General features: G+C 43.4%; 1 protein-coding gene across 1 annotated transcript; it reads left to right on the top strand.

Annotated features, from left to right (window-relative positions):
• The first annotated feature begins 1,547 nt into the window (after positions 1-1,547).
• On the top strand, positions 1,548-10,863 carry otomp (otolith matrix protein). The gene is made up of 9 exons (XM_030443149.1): positions 1,548-2,052; positions 2,156-2,292; positions 2,822-2,924; positions 3,071-3,256; positions 4,707-4,881; positions 5,970-6,037; positions 7,460-7,644; positions 8,025-8,196; positions 8,356-10,863. Exons 1-9 carry the CDS (start codon positions 1,962-1,964, stop codon positions 8,364-8,366), a joined length of 1,128 nt encoding a protein of 375 aa, XP_030299009.1. The 5' UTR covers positions 1,548-1,961; the 3' UTR covers positions 8,367-10,863.
• Positions 10,864-14,595: the final 3,732 nt, after the last annotated feature.

The raw sequence follows: 14,595 nt of genomic DNA, 5'->3' as shown, positions 1-14,595 counted from the left end.
AAAAGTATTTTTATCCAATATACTGTTTTATTACTCAACCTGTAGTATACAATATATACAAGTAAATGTCTTTAAAAATAACTTTTACTGCTACTTTTGATAATTAACTATATTGCCCCAAAAAATACTTATGATACTTAAGTTCATTTAATATCAGAAACTTTTTGACTTACTCAAGTGTAATTTGTAATAGTAATAAAGTAATAATTTAATAAGATTACTTTACTTTTACTCAAGATTGACTTTTAAAGGACTTTATACAAAAATTTTATTTTATCACATCTACAACAGTTATGGAGAAGGTGTACAGATGCAATGACAAAATGTAAAAACATTGTACAAGTACAAGTTATTGCATTCAAATTAATTTTATTTCGGTCACAAACATCACAACAAAAAATATTTCATGCAAGTTTCTTAGAGTCAATAACCGAAAAAGGCTGAAGCCCAAAGCTTTTTTATTTTGCCTCTTCTATACGGTCCATAAATTAACCTAGAAATTCAGCAGTGCCCAAGAAAGAAAAAAAAAATACTTGTTACTTATTTACTAATTGTAATCCTTAATTATTCAACATTTTTAAGCGGTTTTACATTTTACGTTTTTTTTTTTTACTCAATAGAGAGCTACACAATTTTAAGTACTGTATAAAAAAGTTAGGAATTCCAGTCACACACACACACACACACACACACACACACAGACTCACAAGGTGAAAACATCACCAGTAAACGCTGTCACGGCTGCTGAATACACAGCATTTATCAGAATGTCCTGCAGTTTTTAAAAGCAGAGACGGGGCTCACTGACCTAAAGAAATACCACCTACAATAAAATCACAAAACATCAAAGTGCTTTTGTGAAATGAAAGATGAACCTTTCAAGGGGAAAGAGATGCTGAAGTGCCGCTCTGCACTTCAAACAGGAATCTCTGTGCAACATTCAGGAGTACGCAGCTGAATGAGGAGCTTCTTCTTGAGGCAAACTTCAGAGGGACGAAAGGGACTGCAGCACACTGATTGATCTGCAGCCCTTTAATTATGCAAACAGACTAACTTTCTGTGTCTTTGTCAGAGTCAAAGTGACCCTCTGTGCTTCCTTGTCCCTTCAGCCATGCATGCTGAGGATCAGATACCCCTCCATCACCTCCCAAAAAACACAGAGCTCCTGCGAGGAAGCCAAGATGACCCTTTGCCTCCTGAGCAATTATGCAGATTTGACATTACATAACACCGCAGCTAAAAGGTGGATTAGATGCATTCGCTAACCGATCTGTTCAACACACTCTGCCTGTTTAGATTTATTTATGTCTTGGTTGGGTGAGTGTGAGTGTGTGTGTGCGTGCAAAGAGAGAGAAAAGGGAGAATTGTATCAGGTAGCCGATATGTTTTCCCTCTGCTGAGCTCCTGTGGCTGCGAACAATAGCCGGTGCTGTTTGTCCTTGCTTACCTGGAGCGTTAGTCTCCAGTGAGTCGGAGCAAGACCCAGCCAGTATCTGTTCTCCACGAACACAGCTCCAGCACAGAGACACATTGTCCGCAGCTTTTTTAATTAAAGACCCTGGGTCGACACTCTGTGCCAGGTGACCTGAACTGCTCTGAGCCTACGTGTGTCCACCGCTATACTCTCAGCAGGGGGATAAGTCTCAGTGGATAATTGGAGGTGGAAATGCTATACTGCTATCATGAGATGGAGGAAGGATTATCCACCGAGCACTTTGACTTAAGAGGCGGGGAAAGAGGAATAATGTAATGTTTTCTTCTTCCTACATCCAGAGCTTCATTCTCCCACCTTTCACCCTCTCTCTCTCTCTCTCTCTCCCCCCCCTCTTTCCGTGTCAGGACCAGGTTAAACGAGAGGGAGGAGGTGGTAGTGTGACTTTTTCATCCATTAAAATCCACCTGCTCTTCATCTCTCTAGTATTAGAGAGACCGTCCCGAGCAGGTTCCCCACCACAGCCGACATGGAGCGTCCAGAGAGAAGACTGCCGGTAGCTTTCCTCCTCCTCCTGCCTCTTGTGTCTGTCAGCTGCCTCGCCAATCCAAAAACCACAGGTACATCCCAAAAAAATTAAGATTTTGCATGTTTAAATGATCATTTCAAATGTTGCAAAGAAAAATTCCTGTAATTTTCACTTATCTTCCACCTTTTGTTCAGTCTGCTGGTGTGTAGTGTCCGACGCCGAGGAGCAGAAGTGTCTGGATCTGGCCGGGAACGCCACAGCTCTGAATATCAGAGGATCTTTGCAATGTGTCCGTGGCCTGAACAGCAGAGACTGCATGGACAAAATCAAGGTACTTACAAAAAAAAGGGATAGGGAAGTGTATTGATCACATAATCTGCCTATTTTCCCATTTATTATCAACTCAAACTCCACAAAATTTGAGATTTGGTGCATTGATCTTCAGACAATTCGGTTTTACACCATCTCACTGTCCACTGTGTAGTTTTTGAAGCCTAAGTCAAACAATTTTGATATTTACAATATTAATGGAGGTAATAGTACAAACTCAGAAATGTTTATTTTTTCCATAATAAGATAAACAAGCTGTTCTCACAGGAAAACAGGGTCCCAGAACACTGTATGAAGCTAGAAAGGTGGCGACAACTTTCCCAAATCGTGTGAGATAGCAACACATGATAAATATGCACAAAACAAGCATGTTTTTTCATAATTGGCCACAAACAAAATGTGGTTAATTATGAAAAAACATGCTTGTTTTGTGCATATTTGTCATTTGTTGCTATCTCACACGATTTGGGAAAACAAGCATCCTGAAGTCATTTGGCATCGACGTATGAAATGTGTTTTCTTTTTCCCAGAACGGGACAGCAGACGCAGCCTCCATGACTGCAGATGACATCTATGCTGCTGGTCTCTGCCACGGCCTGGAGCTTTCTGCAGGGGAGTCTCACAACGGAGTGGGTAAGTCACAGGTTTGAGCCTTGCAGCGCTAATACTTAAAAAAAAAAAAGGTATGTTCATCTTGTTAGAGCCACATTCAACGATGAGTAGACAAATTATTCATATTACCCTCATTTTAAAATGATTCCCACTTGCTCTCACTTCAGATAGTATTAGCTACTACGTGGTGGCGATGGCTCGTCGGTCCTCCTCAGACCTGTCCCTGCTGGAGATGCATGAACGCAGCTCCTGTCACCCCGGGATACGCACCACGGTGGGGTGGACAGTTCCCATCGGCTACCTGGTCAACACTTCCCAGATCAGCGTCGGGGAGCAGTGCAACTTTCCCAAAGGTGAGACAAGGGAGCTGTGTGTGTGTGTGTGTGTGTGTGTGTGGATGTGTGGGAGCTATATGAGAGGTTCAGAGGAGGGAAGCAGTGGTGTGGAATGAAGAGTGAAGGGATGGAGAGGACTGGAGGTAAGAGGAGAAGAGTCAGTTGGAGAACAGTGCATCTGTCTCAGTAAATGGGAGATTGGTGTGTGTGTGTGTAAGAGAGAGAGTGTGTGTGTGTGTGTGTGAGCGTGTGTGTGTGGGGTGTATTGATGCACGGAAAGACACACTGAAAGGCTGTAGTTTCTTCAGGAGTGGCAGAGGGAAGCAAGATGGAGGAGATTAATATCTTTTAAAGGAAAGACATTCATCTTTTTCTTTATCTTTTCTTACTGTCATCAAATCCCGCAAAAAGAACAAAAGCGACAATGAGCTGATCCCAAGTCTGTTATCTCTTAATCCTCTTTGCCAAAGCGCTCAATTTTAGTCCAAAAACGCTGAAAAACATACAAAATAACCAAGGTATTCCACTGGGTGACACATTTTTTGGATTAACATACTGTAGTTTTCATTTTTGGACACCACATCACATACAACCATCCTGCTGCTTTAAATACTTACTACTGTTTACTTCTACTGTTTTTAGGGTTGTGTGCCACAGACATAATGAATTGTAGTATTGGAAAGTCTTGAGAGATGGACTGTTGCTCTTTTAATGGGTTTCGTTCACACAAGAAAAGAAATAACGCAAAATTCCTTTACAAAACTGCTTTTTAGTTCTATACGTTTTTTCATTTGTCGATGATAGTGTTAAATCAGTTCATTGTATCTGAAAAGATCATATCCACAAAAATGTTGAACTTGAAACTCATTAATGAAGACCACAAAGTTTTCCAAAAGTCAGTTTAGTCCTTTATCAGGGGGCAGGGAGGAAGTTACACCGTAAGTAATAAAACACTGCAAAATAGGACAAAATAAAAGCAACTTATAAGATAATGACCAATTAATACTTAAAACTCCAGATATATAGTGCATCTTTCACAGACAAATAGATCCAAAATGTGGCAACTAATGATTATTTTCATTATCAATTAATCTCTCAGTTATTTCTTAAATAAATGCATTAATATTTGGTCCATTAATTGTTTTAAAAAGCAGTGATGCATTTCCTAAAGCTATGGTTCTTCTCAAGAGTTGCTTCTTCCTTTTTTTGCTCCAACTCCAAACACCAAAGATATTCAGTTTTATAGTGTCACATAAAACAAAAATAACAAATGTACAAAAGTTTGAAGCTGAAACTAAAGAATGTCAGTCAATAAGCAAAACAGTTCTGCATAAAATTAATGTATAATGAATCCAAACTTTCAGTTTGAAGGGTTAAATGTACACTACACTTGAGTCGAAGTTGGTAATTGGAGTTTTAAATTAAAAATGAATTATACTAACTCATGTCTTTGTCTTTTTTTCTCCAGCCGTCGGCAACTTCTTCGGCTACAGCTGTGTGCCGGGCGTTAAGGACCCCAAGCACGACCCCCGAGGCAACAACCCCAAGAACCTGTGCGAGGCCTGCATAGGAGACGAGAACGACCGGCACATCTGCGCCAACAACCACAGAGAGCGGCACTACGGCGAGGCGGGGGCGCTGAGGTGATAACATGGGAAACAATACACTAATGAGACCCAGAGGTGGAGAAGTTATTACCAGCTCTGCCTCCCTGTTTCTCACTATTTTATATTTATTTCGGCTACTGTCCCCTTAAAGGGAAAACTAGAGTAATTGGAGCTGCCTGCTCTGAAAAAAGAGGTTTTATTTGTTTTTATTTATCCATTTATTCGACAGGGACTTTACATGTAGGCATTGTTACATCTAATTAAAATGCAACCAATGACATGTATATAAGGCCTCTAGCTGTGGATAAGTGTGTGATGTAATGCAGTCTGTTGAAGGCATTAAAGGATAAGTTCACCCAAAACAGGAAGATGTAGTCATTATCCACTCAACTGCATGTTGATGGAGGGTCAGGTGAAGTTTCGTAGTTCACAAAACTTTTCTGGAGATTCACAGTAAAGTAGCATCGCAGTATTTTCGTACACAACCGAAGTAGACGGGGACTTGTTAGACTTTACTTGCGCCCTTGACACATGCAGAGACCTGGATTAGGCTTGAAGAGCATATGGACACACTTTCTGTTTTACTTCAGTTGCTGTTTTACATTTTAAAACAGGTCCCCGTCCACTTCGGTCGTTTAGGAGAACGCTGCAACTCTCAGCATCCGGGGTGAGAATATAATCACAGCATTTTCATTTTTGGGTGAACTTACCCTTTAACCATGACTTCATTCATTCATTCACTGAGAGAACAACCACTTTGGAAGCTTCCTGCGCACTGCAAGTTCATTTTAATGGCAGTTTCACTCGTCTCGTCCGCGTGTTATAATTACAGAAAATGACATCATTTCATTCACATTTCTATTACCACGTGTTATAATGCAGCAGCGCTCAGTTAAACGGCCTTTGGCATATTAGTGTGTTTGAGATGGGAATAAAAAGGGCCACAGGAGCTGCTTTTAATTCTTGGAGTGCAACAATAGCCGGCAGACGGAGTTTAATTATGCTCTCCAGAGTCGTGCTGTTACAATAACGCAATCCCACGTGTGCTGCTTTTCCCATTTGAATCATGTTTTAATCTAATTATGGGTCTGATGATTCATTCGTGTTTTTTTTTCTTCTTCCAGGTGTGTCGCGGAGAACCTCGGCGACGTGGCCTTCGTCAAACACACGACCATCTTTGAGAATTCGGATGGTCAGTGTTGTTGTGTGTTTTATGGATTCCTCCGCTGGTTATATAATGACATCATTTAATAATTTAAATGATTTATGATGAGGTTACTCTGGGACAGCAGGGGGTGCTAGTCCCTGTCACGACACAGGATGTCAGTGTTTCACAAGCTTTTCTCAGAAAGGGTGTTTTACAGAGCGTGAAATCCAGAACACAATGAGCAGATTACACAGAAATGATATGATGAATGATACGTGTGTGTTTGTCAGACGGAGGCAGACAAAGAGCGAGATAGATTTAACAATCAGATCAAAAAGTGAGAGAGGGAGAGACACAGATTTACAGACAGGAAGGGACAGACAGAGGCTCAGACATTTTTTTTTTGGTCCAGCTAAGAAATGCCCCAATTCTCTGTTTGCTGCATCTGCTCCTCCGCTTTGGGCAACATCCAAAATTAATGGTGATCATTATCGCAGTCACGCTACACAGACCCTGCTGGTGCAGCCGGAAAGGAGCGGTTTGACACCGGCTCCGCAAACACTGTAGCTGTTTAACGAAGCATGCTTTCTCATATGGTACAGAAATGTCCGGAGTCACACCAATTAACGGAGGTCAAGAAAACACAGAAGGCCTGTGCTGTTGTCTGGGGAGGGAGAAAGTAGCTTCAAGGTGGCCTATCTTTTCCCTCTAATTATTTGTTTGGATAAACACGGATTTGTTTGCTTTTTGAACTATTAAAGTAGGTGACCAGCCACTACTATTAAAATGTGAAATGGCTGATATCAAAAATATCAAATCAACATTCAGAATAAGCCCTCAGTGAGATACACTATAGTGCAAAACTAACTGAAGTAAGTCTTCAACTGTTAGGTACCTTAAAATCTTGGTTGATGGCATAAATACATGATTTAAATAAAAAGTCAGGTTAGGTTAAAACAGCTTACATGAGAGTATCTTCGGGGCATAAAAACATGTCCACAGATGAGGGGGAATAGTATAAATGGAGCAGCCATCATGGATTTTTAGGTTGGGGTTGGTGAGGTGCAGTGGTGAAGCTGGAAATCTGAGTTCAGCGGGCGTTCCAGTTGAAGTTGGCAACTGGGAACATGGAATCTCTCCAGTTAAAATGGAACGCACCATTAGTTACCATTAACTGCATTGGTCGTAGCAAACCAAATAAGGCTATAATACCAACCTGTAAGTAAATTAGGGTTCCAACACCTCTCGGATTTCCATTTTTAGCAAAACACATATGTTTATGGCAGGGAATCCTCAACTAATGGAAACTAGTGGAATCTAAACCTGGCTAAAACTTGAGTTTAAGAATGTGAACACCATAAAAGGGTCTGCTAGCTCCATTTAAAAACTTACATGTGCTGCTCCTTCCAGTGGGAGTTCTAACTTGAAATTCAAACCTGACACACCTTGACTCCTCTTTCTGCCCAGGTAAGAACCAGGAGTCCTGGGCCCTGGATCTGGAGCTGGAGGACCTGAAGCTGCTGTGCCCGGACGGAACCGAGGCCGGTCTGGACGAGTACGAGCGATGCCACCTGGCAGCCGTCCCCACCAACGCCGTGGTGGTGCGCACGGAGGACAAGTGTCGCGTCTGGAAGTACCTGGAACGTTTACAGGTGGGTGTGGACCGCTGTAATTGCATCAGCTGTGTGTTTGTGTGTGTGTGTGTGTGTGTGTGTTATTCTCCAGGCGTGTGTGTGAGTGTGTGTGTTTATGTTTGTCTCATATCTCGGTGGAGTCTGTGTTATTGATCAGCGAGTCTCAGAGCACAGGTTTCTGCAAAACCGTCATCCTTCTTCCTTACTGAGTGTGTTTGTGTGTGTGTGTGTGTGTGTGTGTGTGTGGTAGACACCAGGATGACTGATACATCCTGTGCTCATCCCACCGCTACACATACAAGGAAAACACACACACACATGTACGCAGAGCACGCCAACGCACATCCACGCATGCCCTCATGCATTAAGTCCTGTCACACACTTTCCCTCTCCTGCAGAATGTGTTTGGCAACGCAACCGAGGGCTTCCGCCTGTTCAGCTCAGCAGGCTACGGCGCATCCGATCTGCTCTTCAATGATGCCACCCACCACCTGCAGAGGGTTCTGGGTAGCTACACCTCTTGGCTGGGCCCCACTTACACCGCCGTGCTGCAAGCCTTCGAGTGTGAGGGTAAGAGTGTGTGTGTGTGTGTGTGTGTGTGTCTGTGTGTATTACTGTGTTGAAGAGCGGTTGGCTAAGTGGTTGGAGGATTTAGCTCTCCAGTGTGTGTGTGTGTGTGTGTGTGTGTCCACTGCAGCTGTTCTCATAATTGCACTTTTCTTCCAACAGGCTTCTGCTGATGGAACAGGAGGAAGACATCCAGCGCATCAACTTCCCACCCCGTCCCTCTGTCTCCGTCCTCCCGTTCTGCCTCCCCTCCCCGCCATCTGTGTCCCTCCGCCACTCCGTCCCGCCATCTCTCATCCTCTCTTGCTTCGCTCTTCGTGTTAACGTTTTCTCCCCTGCATTTCCAACCCGCCCGTCCTCCATCATCGTGTCCTCGTCCTGCTGCAACCTAGCGCTTTCCCCTCTAGTGTGTTGCTGGCTGGCGGGGTAGGACATCGCTAAGAGGGGCTAATCGGCTAATGGGGAAACTTCAGAATCTGTCCCTGGGAAAAATGAGCTTAGTTTGAGAAGGAAGGACACAGAAGAATAGGCTAGAAGTATAAAACAATAAACTAGAAAAGAAGTGCAGGTTAATGGGTGTTGTAGTTGCAGTGTTTTTTGACTGATCACGCCTTTAAAGCATTTGAAAATGAGGATTTTCGATAACGTTTTTAGCCAATAACATGAAACATCTTCCCCTGCAAACAAGAAGAGAAGTCCAGTTAAATGTTCCTACCCTGAATGTTTGTTGGGAAACTGTGCCCCTCTGGTTGCATTAGTCCAAGCTGCAGCGCCACCCCTCCCCTCCTCCCACAGGGTCCGTCTCTGGCACTGAACAACTGGGTGCTATTAGCTTAGAAAGTCTCAGTTACTGTATGTGTGTGTGAGTATACACTTTTTTTCCCACAGCCATTATTGCCCTAATTGGAAGTCTGGCATGTTATACTGTTCTGTGTGTGAGAAAGAGAAAAGTGTGTGTGTGTGTGCATGTCTGTGTGTGTACGTTTACGTGCCTATGTGTTAGTTTGTTGCTGCTTTCCCATGGCTTGTATAGCCGACGACTTCGGATCACTGCTTTCTCACGTCTGGTATGGTGGACCGGGCCGTGCCAGCTCTCGGTGTTTTGTTACACTATACAGTTTATACAAGAGTAACTGGATTAGGGCCTCGGGTTGCCTTCAGTGACCCCTTTTTTTTTTTTCTAAGAACCTTTGATAATTTTCTTTCGCATCACCCAAAACTCCCAACATGTGCTTTCCTTTGTCCATCCTGCTTCGACACATAAAGGAACACTTGTGTGTTTTTCTGCAACTTATCATTTATACTTTAAGATTATGAAAAAACAGTGATACGCTGACAATGATAGAAGGTATGTGTTACTAATAGGGGGGATGTTCGAGGATGGTGTCATAAGCAGAACTTAGTCACTAAACGATTGTCATAAAGACGAGTGTTAACGATTTAATGTGCTTTGAAGAAACAGTGATTGTCAAAATGAGATAAGAGATCATTTATTTTTTCTGACATACTGAAAGGTTAAGTTTGCCTAGAAATGAAAAATTCAGACATCATCTTCCCACCTGCATGCCGATTTAAAGCGAGGTGACGTCTCTCAGTTCACCAAACATTTCTGGAGCATCGCAGCAAAACAGCGTTGCAGCAGTTTACTGACTGAACTACACGGTAACGCTCTTAGCTTAGCGGCTACAGCGACAATTTTGACTTAAAATAGTGAATATAACGTCTTTTCAAAGCAGTTTCGGATTCCTTTTCAGACGATATGTCCGTCACTGCTCACATATATCCATGCGTCCTTCACGTTGGCGTAGATGTCAAGGGATGCAACCACTAGAGGGCAGCGCGCAGTCTCGCGCAAACATCCACCTTCCCTTCACCACTGTCCAGTCTTCTCCCAGCTGTTCTGTAGTAACCGTCTCTGTGCACCCTAATAGAAAAGTATCTGTAAGAACTTTTCGATAACCTGCAGAAAGTTCATACGGACAGAAGGCTCCGGCTGAATCTAAAGCTCGGCAAAAATAAGCCTTTCGTTGTTTAGGAGGACGCTGCAGTGCTGCTTAGCTCTCAAGCTCCAGAAATGATTCCTGGACAGTGACTGAATTTTCCATTTTTGGGGTGAACTTCTCCTTTAAGGGAGCTGTAATCAAAGAATCACGAGCCTTACTTGAGCCACAGAATCATGTGCTGTAAAAACTGTGATCCTGGGCTTCCACTTGTCGCCTCCACCTCTTATTATTTCTCTCACACTCTGCGCCGCAGAGCTCGGCAAATAAACTGATAAACCGGATGAAGTTCTCCTCGTCTCAAACTGTTTTTGGCCTCATCGTACCGGAAGAGATCCAAAGAGTTGGAACTAGTACAACAGATAGAAATACAGGAGTGTGTACACAGTAATTTGGCAGGTTTTAAGTTAAATACTGCGTTATTTCTGCTTGCGATTGTGCAGGATTAAGGTCGTCACAACCCTCAAGAGGCAAAAGACTCGCATCTATTGTACTAATTCAGCTCTTGTGTTTGAACCACTGGTGCTGTGTGTTTTCTACTGTTGTCCGACAGTCTTCAAAAGAGGCTTCATGTAAATACTCCTCCTGAATGTGTAGCGCTGCAAACCCTCCTCTTGTTTTTTTTTTTCTCTCCCTCAACCAATTAAATGAATGATGATAAAGAAAATAATCCTCCCTCGTCCCTTCTTCTCGCCGACTTCTAATTATCCTGAAACAGTTTTATGATATCTGCGTGGAAATGAATTACGCTTTGATATCATCTCTCTCGGCTCCATCTCACGCTCCCATCGCCTCGGCTCAGAAATGGGCTGTTTGCTCTGTCTCGGCCGTTTTGTGGGAGAGGGAGGAGAGAACGGAAGGTGGGAACGAGCTCTCACACACACACACACACACACACACACAAAGACCTGCATACAGAGACTCAGGTGCTCACTCAGGTGGAGAGAAGCACCTCCCAGGTAGACAGGTGAACCAGGGACACGCCATCATCGTAGGTGGTCTCCACGTGCAGTGACAGACTTCTACTCATCGTGCATCCAGAATGCTTCCCCCCCCCCCCCCCTCCCGCTGGCTGGCACTGCGTTCACGAGCATTAATCCTGCAGAGAAAGTGTGTGTCCGTGATGGAGGGGAACCATTTAGCAGCGAGCAGATACTGTAGATTGAACTGCATTGCAGCAGAGTGCTGCAATCCCTCTCAATCCTCGCCTCTATCTTCTCTCTCTCTCTTCCTCTCTCGTCGGCCATTTTTGCTGTAATGCACAAATAAAAACAACTAACGAGGCCCGTACACAACCCACTCAACCTTGAGGTGTGGGCGCCGGAGAGAGGAAAGTGTGTCAGCGCCGGTGGGGGGGGAAGTAAGTAAGCAAGTCATAATTTAATCATTTTAAATGTTTGCACACGTGGAAACAGCGTTAAAACAAGTGAGACGAGATTAAGAGGAAGAGATGGCGAAACCGTAGAGGCTCACACAGTCAAGCTCTCCCCACATTAACAGTACAAACTAATACAACAAACATGAAGTGGGAACATAAAAACAGATGAGACGCAGGAAAATAAGTACTCGTACTGTCACTGTATGAAAAACACAGGCTGAAATCCGTTCAGCTATTACTGATGCAAGTATTACCGCTACATTACTGAGCAAGCAGCATTTTAATGTTGCTGCTGGTTGTGGTGGAGCTGATTCTAACTGCTTTATATACTGTTGGGTGATTCCATCTATTGCTGAGAACCATATCTAATGTTTGTACGTGTAAGAGGAGCAGAAGTAAAAACGGAAAACGCTACAAATTGTAAATGACATCGTCAAAGCCGAACGCAAGCACAGAAAGTAAACGTACCAATGAAAATATCAAGTAAAGTAAATAAAAATGAAAGTAAATGTCCTTAAACATTTGATTTGGCTTTGAATGTTTCTTTGCTGTATGTCCATTTGTATGACGCTGCACTTGTATTCTTCTGCATTTTAAAAAGGGGAAAACTTTACTTGTTACTTAAGTTTTACGTTTTCTCATTGGCTCTTGAGATTTCACAGAGCAAACAGCTTTTCGTGTCATAAAACATGATGCATGATAGATTGAACTAACCCAATAATGCTTCAGTTGATCCAAAAATATTGACAAGCTGCAATGTGAGAATTAGTGGTGGAATAAATGTACTCAGATAAAAGTTATGAAAGTTATGAAAACTTTTGCAAGTTTTGTATTTGCAGAATATGTCTCACTGCTATAGATTCAAGTACCCAGCAGTATATTTAGTAGTTAAAAAGGTCCAAACATTGTCTAAATACACAATCAAACGCTGTTCAGAAACAAATGATCACTGATAATAAAGCTCATCATTCTGTGTAATAACTACTCGAATGTTTGACACATGCAGCAGTACTTTTACATGTAATAGAGTATTTTTGAAGACTGTTGCTGCTTTGACTTTGAAGACAATGGACACATTTTCTCCTTCCATTCACCATAACGCAGTAAATGTTGAATGCACAATGGAATAGATATAGAATATGAAACATTGACATTTACACTGGGTCCACTATAGACTAAACAACTGAATAACACATTTTGTTCTGTACTGCTGGAGTTGAAGTATCATATCTGAATACTTTAATAAGTTCCACCTGACTACATTTTGCTTACATCTTACTCGTCCAGTAATAGATTATATTATAACGTACTGTAGTTGAATGCAATTTTGATGCAATGTACTTGAGTGTTCACATTTTCTCATACTTTATACCTCCACTCATCTACATTTGGAGACAAATGTTGTACTTTTCACTGGATGTATTTGATTACTTTAGTTACTAGTTACTTGAAGATTACATGCTGCATCAGAGCCGAAGTAGAACATTTTTTAAATTAAGTTATTTCATCAGCAATCAGATTAAAACAAACACTGATCAGAAGAATGGTCGTTGACATGTAAATACATGTATAATTTACATTATACATTTAATATCAGATACTTTAAGACTTTTACGCATGTGTTATTCGCATGAGTAACTTTTGCCAAAGTTGTATTTTAACACAATATCTTTACTTTTACTTAACTTTGGGGCCATTTTAACAACATTGCATTTGTACTTTTGTACATTTCGCTTCAAATACTTGTACTTGACTACTTCCTGAGTCCCAGTACGCCAATCAAAAGTACGTGTGTGGATGTGTGCGTGTGCGTAAAGCCGTGCAGGACGTGCCACCCCGCCTGTTGTACTGCGGGTGTCTTCATCTCGGCTGGCACGCGGGTGACAGCGCGGACTTGAGACAATTTGACCGCAGGGTTGCGAGGCGAGAGCGGCGGCGAAGAGAATGGGCTGACAGTGATGGAGGGAGAGGAGAGGGACGAGTGACAGGTAATCCATCAGAGGCGTTACTGTCATTATTCAATTACCACCCATCCTTAGCGCTCCTGATCACCCCGACACACACACACACATGCCACGGGGCCCTCCACACTCACACATTATGGGAAGTTGCAGTGAAGTGTTGGATCCTCTTACACAAGGTGGGTTTGTGCGGTGTGGGAGGTGAGGTGAGTCGGGACACGGGGCTTGGCACCGGTTCTTTATATGCTTTTAGTGCAGCAGACCTTTAAATCTCCACTCCTTCCTCTCCCATGTCCTCCACTCCCCCCTCACCTCTCTCTCTCTCTCTCTCACTCCATCTCTAGTTCCCACTGTCTCCCCCTCTCCCCCTCCTCCTCTCCCTCTCCACAGTTCATTCCGTCTCCTGAGCCCGGCGCCGATAAGGAACATGGAGTATGATTAGACGCCAGTGACACCGGGCTTATCGCTCTGCTCCCGTAACGCTCCCCAGATCGCTTACACAATAATAGCCAAGCGGCACAAACACACACACACACACACACACACACACACGGGCTCACAGCAAGCCTCACGAGACCGGCTATCAATTCAGAAATATGTTTTTACGCACGGTTTGTGTGACGGCGCATGTTGCCTCCATAATGACGCACGGGCCCGATGAAAAATGACCGCGCGCAGCGGCTCGTCTGAGTGTGAAAGCGGCGGGGAGGAGGGGGGAGGAGGAGAAGGGGAGGAGGAGGGGGGGTGTTTATGGATAGTGGTGTGTGTAGGTGATAGTGAGGGTGACACGAGGGTGCAGGGCTCAGTGGGTTCCACAGCGTGGGAGACTTTCACAAGATGGCGCTGTCTCACAGGGGAGCCAGACACCGCGCCTCCCCCCCTCTCCTCTCCCCTCCTCATCCCTCCTCTTCTCTCCTCTCACCACTGCTCTGGATGTTTCTGCATCCTCCTCTCCTCCTGTTTTCTCATTTGTCCTCTTTCGCCTCTTCTCTGCTCTCTTTAATCCGCATTTTCCTCTCATGTCCTGATTGTCTTCTCTTCCCCGATTTTCCCTCTCCTCCCG

This window comes from Sparus aurata, chromosome 16 (assembly GCF_900880675.1).
Source record: "Sparus aurata chromosome 16, fSpaAur1.1, whole genome shotgun sequence".
In the NCBI taxonomy this organism is placed as follows: domain Eukaryota; kingdom Metazoa; phylum Chordata; class Actinopteri; order Spariformes; family Sparidae; genus Sparus; species Sparus aurata.
The sequence above is the reverse complement of the archived record's forward strand: the minus strand, read 5'-3'. Positions and strand labels throughout refer to the sequence as shown.